Raw genomic sequence first — 6,059 nt, 5'->3', positions numbered from 1 at the left:
AGGTTAGCATAATGTTTTAATACTTTAAATGTTATAGTCACACACTGACCCCTTGCTCTGAGGGCGTCATCATATGCCAAGGCCAGCTATATATAAAACATGACACGGTGATATATGTGTATTTTAAAGAAATCATTTATTTATAAATTATTTAAAAAACTTGTGGATTGTATGGTGGATTCGACCTCCAGAAGAAACAATTGTTAATTTAAACAAAATTAAATAATTTAAATATTAATAATATGTGTAAAAAAACAATATTTAAGGGGCAAGATAATTTAAACGTGTAGAAGTAAATATGAACATTAAGGTATGCTTTGTTGAATAACTAATATATTTAACTTGTAAATATTCTCATGCAATGTACAGTATAAACTGAGGCAGAATTAGAGAAGCTGATATGTAAAGCAAGTCCTCCTCAATAACATGTTTATTTCTTCTTCTTCTCTTGTGTTGAAATAAACCACGCATCCAGTAGCTTCTTGCTGTAGTAGATTTGCCACGCGTGTATCTGAATAGCGATTATCATTAGCAGATACATCACAGAAACAGCCGAGAAGCCAAAGATAAAGCGATAGGCTTTGCCATGCCTGTATAGCTGTTTGGCCAGTGGAAACATTTCCATTGCACCAAAAATCAAGGGTGCCACTGAGAACAAACCGGCACTGATCATTGAGATCACCAGGTAGCTGATGTTGTTTTTTGGCATGGCGAGTGCTCCGATCAATGAAGGCAGAAGACTCAAAAGGTATGGATACTCCCACTGGTAGGGCAAGGCCACCAGGTCGTGTGAGACCAGATCGAGATGACTGACAGCTACCTGAGCTGCCACCAGCAACCATACGAAGACATGGATGACGGCAAGCTTCTTTATCTCTGATTTTAGTGAAGCACTGAAAGACAGTCATATTTCAAATATGAAACACTCCGATACATACGTAACTGCAGTGATTTGTAATCGTATTGTAGCAAATCATAGTTACCTCATCTGATAGTCTGATGCTTTCTCTCTGTGTTTATAGTCACTTCCATTAGTCCCTGCAGCTCTTGGGCCTGAACGTGATGCCATGGCAATTTCTAGATGATTGCTAATACCATACAAAGATGTTACTTATATTACACACCAGCTTGCAAATCACTTTTATAACAACCAATTAATACCGATTGAAACAAAAAAAATCCAAAATTCAGGATTAATGTAGAAACAAAAACAGATAACGAATAAATATATGTTTATAGACAGCCACGATGAACTTCTTACAATGCAAACGCTCATACATAGATATGGAACGCGTATCAAACTGTAAATAAAGATGTATTATGTGGTCCAGTATCGAAAATAAGAAGCGTAAAAAATGTGAATGGATCTTGCCAGCCGGCTTCCTGGATAAATTTACCGGCACTGGCAGACGGATCATTGAACGTGCGTATGTGGTTATTTCATGACACAACCCCTTTAAAAATAAACTTACCGTGCTATCTATTGTAGAAATGTGGAAGAAAACGATAAAATGTTGATGTTTGAAACACAAAGAACCTTCGATGTAGCAACATATGCTGCTCATGCGCAAAACAGAGAGAAATTATTTCTCCGCCCCCTTCGCGAGGTGTGGTTTGTCAGCGCAGCATCCCGTTCTGCGCGTCCTCAGCATCACTGATGCGCATGCATATTAGTAAAATAATGAAGTAGCAAAATATTAAGTAGCGCATTTTAATATCGTTATACCTTTAGTGTCAACAACAAAACTGCACTCGGCCACTAACCTTGTATTTCAAACATTCATTGTAAAATGTATTCCTTCTTTAGATTAGATTTATCAATGGGATGCAAATATGTATCAAAAGTGTCTTTGTGGAGACCATTACTTGCCACTGTTTTATTAATAATCATTGTGTTGTTTTATTGACAGTCATTTAGTTTTTTATAAAACTGTTTTGTAAAACCCCTATGCAGGAGCGTTTTTATATATTATGCATTAGGCTATTATGAAACAATTTAAATAACACAAGGACAGTAATCACTTGTTTTTTTAGACATTTTAAAGTAGTTAGAAATATATTTAGCGTCAATCAGTAATTCCCCACATTTTAGCTGATGTTTGAAATTAAATTATTTAATTTATGTGAATATTGAATATGGCATGCACTTGTTACAGTATTGGAGAGCAGTAATATGACAAACCTACAGATGTAAATCACTTTTATTAAAAAATAAACAAACAAAAGTGTCTAAAATGTTGTTGGAAAAGTGACCAACATATGAAAAACAAAGAATTACTTACTAGAAAATCAGCGGTGACAGATAAAGAACAATTAAAATGAAATAAAATAAAATAAAATTGTATTTGAAGTTGCTGCGAAGGGGAAGGGTGAAGGTGAAACAAGTGGGAGTGTAAGATTTTTCATAATCAAATGATTCTTTAATCAATCTTAAATCAAATTAACTTAAATATTTTCATGCAGCTTTCCTTTTGTCTATAATTTATAAATATTTTGGCGTTTACTTATTATAGGTTTATTCACATGAGTGTTTAAAGGTAACTGTAATTTTTGAACTATGGTCAAATTTCACAGATTATTACAAACCGAGCACACACACACACACACACACACACATGCTCACAAACATAAAAACACATAAGACTTCTTTCTGTTATTGCAATGTGTTGGCTGTTCAAGCCCTGTGTTACAACAATACAAATGTAAAACCTTTAGCATTTAAAAAAAATGTTGATTAAGAAAGAACAACAAACTTTGGTGTGATATCTTTGACAACTGTCTTTCTTACTTCATAATACACATATACAGTATATTAGTTTGTAATATGTAGATGGTAAAACAGTCTGATGCATTAAACACAAACATAAATACATTACAAATACAATCATTTAAAAAATCTCTCTTTAAATGTGATGTGAGTACTTTTGTTACAATTAGTAAAAGTCTTTGTGCAGGTAGTCAGAATAAACACAGTACTCCATTATGTGTCATTGCATATACACAGCCTGTAAATGGATATGGCTGGGTAAACATTTAAAGATGTTTTTATGTCTTCCCTTTTCCCGTTAAGAATGTACTTACAAATACTGACATTATTAAAAAGTCAAATATTTTAATGTCAGTCTTCTCTTTTGCTCTTTTGATTTCTTACTGTTGGTTTCTACATCGGATATAGTAAAAAGCCAGAGAAAGAGGAATGGACATATTGTCCTGCATAAAATCCAGCTGCCTCCTCAGATGGCAACTGTAAGTAAACTGTGTCTCCTGGTTGTAATGGAATCACAGCACTCCCAGATGCTTGATCAAGGAATCCTTTTGTGTACTCATCATATGTATACATGACTGGCTCTCCATTCCTATAAAGACCCACCCAGACATTGGCACCCTTGCAGTGTACATGATAGGCAAAGTAGTAGATGCCTGGAGGTCACAAGTGAACACACCGGTTTGAGGATTGTAATTTTGACGTCCATTATACAGTAGTTTGTCAAGCACTATTGGTGTGCCTACAGGAGGGAATGGTGTTGTCAGCTGGGCAGTGAAAGCAGGCATCTCCAAACCACTAGATCCCATCATATCACCTCCACTTGCATACTTCCCTTTCTTATATCCACCAGTTTTTATACCATCAAGGGCTGGGCCCATCTCAGGAAGAACACCCATCAGGTCAGGGGGAAGAGGGGGGCCTGGAGGTCCAGGCGGCCCTGGGGGACCTGCACTTCCTGGCTGACCTGGTGGACCACTTGGGCCAGGTGGACCTTGAGGACCAGAAAGACCAGGGGCACCAGTGTTGCCTATACCAGGTGGACCAGCTTGACCCGGTGGACCAAAATCTCCCTTTGGCCCAGTAGGTCCTGGAGTTCCAATTGGTCCTCCTGGCCCTGTAAGTCCTGGAATGCCTTTAGGACCTTGTGGTCCTTCTGGACCAGGCTGACCTTGTTCTCCCTTCAGACCAGGTAGTCCAGATGGACCTGGAACACCAGGTTGACCATTGATACCCCCCTCTCCTTTGGGACCATTGGGTCCTGGGAGTCCTCTTGGACCAGGTTCTCCATCCTCACCTTGGGGGCCAGGTTGGCCAGGAAATCCTGGAGGACCTTGTTGCCCCATAGGTCCTTGATCTCCCTTGGCTCCCTCTGAACCTCCATCTCCTTTTTCACCTGGGGTACCAGGCTCACCTGAAGGCCCCATGGGTCCTGGAGCACATGGGGGACCAGTTTTACCTGGTGGACCAGTCATCCCTTGCTGACCATCATTACCTCTGTCTCCTTTGGGTCCAGGTGCACCTGGTAGTCCTCCCATCCCTTTGTCACCCTTTGGGCCAGGGTATCCAGGTTTACCAAATCCAGGTAATCCGGGTTTCCCAGGTAATCCTGGAGGTCCTGTTAATCCTTTGTGACCAGCTGGACCTGGTTGACCTGGTAATCCAATTTCTCCTGGCTTTCCAATACCAGGGGTTCCTTGTAGTCCTTGGGGACCCTTTCCACCAGGTTGACCTGCTGGACCTGGCTCCCCAGACTGGCCTGGTTTTCCTGTCAAACCAGGTGGACCTGAAACACCAGGCAAACCAGGCCTACCCACTCCTGGTAATCCTGCCTGACCTGGGTGCCCTGGTGGCCCAGCTGGCCCTTTGGGCCCCTGTGGACCCGGTAGTCCAATTCCTTTCTCTCCTTTATGTCCAGGTAACCCTGGGAGACCTGGTAAGCCTTTATGTCCTGGCACTCCTTTAAATCCTGGCTGTCCTGGCAATCCTTGTCCACCGGGCTTTCCTATTCCTGGTAAGCCTGGGGGTCCAGGAGGACCAGATGGCCCGGCCAAACCTCGTTGTCCATCCTCACCTCTGGGACCTTGTTCACCTTGTTGACCAGGTTGCCCAATACCTCCTGGCTTTCCTGGCATACCTGGCATTCCTGGCTTGCCAAGTCCAGGAAGTCCTGGAGGACCTGGAGGTCCTTGCTTTCCAGGGGAGCCTGCCATGCCATTTCCTTGAGGCCCAGGAGATCCGTGTGGCCCAGGTGGGCCAGGGGGTCCCTGTGGTCCAACCTCTCCTGGAACACCCTGCTCACCTCTGGGAATGGTCTCACCTTTTGTTAAAGAACAATCAAGGTCAGGACCCGGCAAAGAAGTATTGCATATTTTTGCATAATTGTTTAATTCATATTTTGTTTTCGTTTACATAATGTTTTTTTTACTAAATGTTTCCATATAAAGCTAATTTGCAACAACAGATATCGTAAAATCACTATAGAAATAAAATCAAATGCATACATTTAAAAACAATCAAAGTGCATACATGTATGTGGAAAAATCATCAGTCTTGCATACCTTTGTTATCCTTTCCTTTGTTTAGGTGCACAGGAGGATAGTGTGGATAAGCCTTGTGTGGTATATCCTTTCCCATTCCCATGTGATGCATCTGTGGCATAGGTTGGTGTTGCTGAAGATGCATTTGTGGGATCGGTTGGTGTTGCTGAGGATGCATTTGTGGAATAGGTTGGTGTTGCTGAGGATGTGGTTTGTGCCCGTAATATGCGCCTCCGAAAGCTGATGGCAATAAAGCCATTTGCACCACAGCTACAAGGAAAGCAGCCATGGCCATGGCTTGTAAAGAGAAAAATAGCGAATTAATGAACAGACAATTTTTTTACATAACATGTAGCCTATTATTTGTGATATTTTGATCAGTAATGTTAATCAGTCACAAACACATCAATTTAAGCAATAAAAATATCAAACATAACAAATCAAGTAGGCAATCGAAAAAGTTAAATATTTCCTTTTATGCATGGTTGAATAAGTTACCCAACATGTTTATTTGTTACATTCAGTCAGTTAATTATATATATTTATATTCAAATTAAATCAAGCAATTATTAAACAATAATGATAATGAAACAATAATTTCTTCCATGTTATAACTACACAGCCACTGACTTTTACTAAGTGCACAAGGGAAAGTATAAATCTGACCATGCACTCTTAAAATTAAAGGTGCTTCACGATGCCATATAAGAAATTTATTTGACTAAATGGTTCCATAAAGAACCTTTAACATGCAA

The 6,059-nt window shown here is 40.2% G+C and overlaps 2 protein-coding genes across 3 annotated transcripts; both read right to left on the bottom strand.

The window, feature by feature from the left end:
• Positions 1-168: 168 nt before the first annotated feature.
• jagn1a (jagunal homolog 1a) lies at positions 169-1,582 on the bottom strand. 2 transcript variants are annotated; one of them, XM_056755457.1, is made up of 3 exons: positions 1,473-1,582; positions 984-1,088; positions 169-893 (listed from the first exon to the last, which is right to left on the bottom strand). In XM_056755457.1, exons 2-3 carry the CDS (start codon positions 1,067-1,069, stop codon positions 431-433), a joined length of 549 nt encoding a protein of 182 aa, XP_056611435.1. In that variant the 5' UTR covers positions 1,070-1,088; positions 1,473-1,582; the 3' UTR covers positions 169-430. The 2 variants fall into 2 exon arrangements, with proteins under 2 accessions (XP_056611435.1, XP_056611436.1); XM_056755458.1 differs by lacking the exon at positions 1,473-1,582 and adding an exon at positions 1,262-1,405.
• Positions 1,583-3,160: 1,578 nt separating this feature from the next.
• Positions 3,161-5,599, bottom strand: col8a1a (collagen, type VIII, alpha 1a). Its single transcript, XM_056755420.1, is given in 3 exon segments — positions 3,161-3,426; positions 3,429-5,084; positions 5,326-5,599. Coding segments are annotated over 3 exon segments (2,196 nt in total).
• Between the last annotated feature and the right edge of the window lie 460 nt (positions 5,600-6,059).

Source organism: Triplophysa dalaica, chromosome 8 (assembly GCF_015846415.1).
Source record: "Triplophysa dalaica isolate WHDGS20190420 chromosome 8, ASM1584641v1, whole genome shotgun sequence".
Taxonomy (NCBI): Eukaryota; Metazoa; Chordata; class Actinopteri; order Cypriniformes; family Nemacheilidae; genus Triplophysa; species Triplophysa dalaica.
The sequence above is the reverse complement of the archived record's forward strand: the minus strand, read 5'-3'. Positions and strand labels throughout refer to the sequence as shown.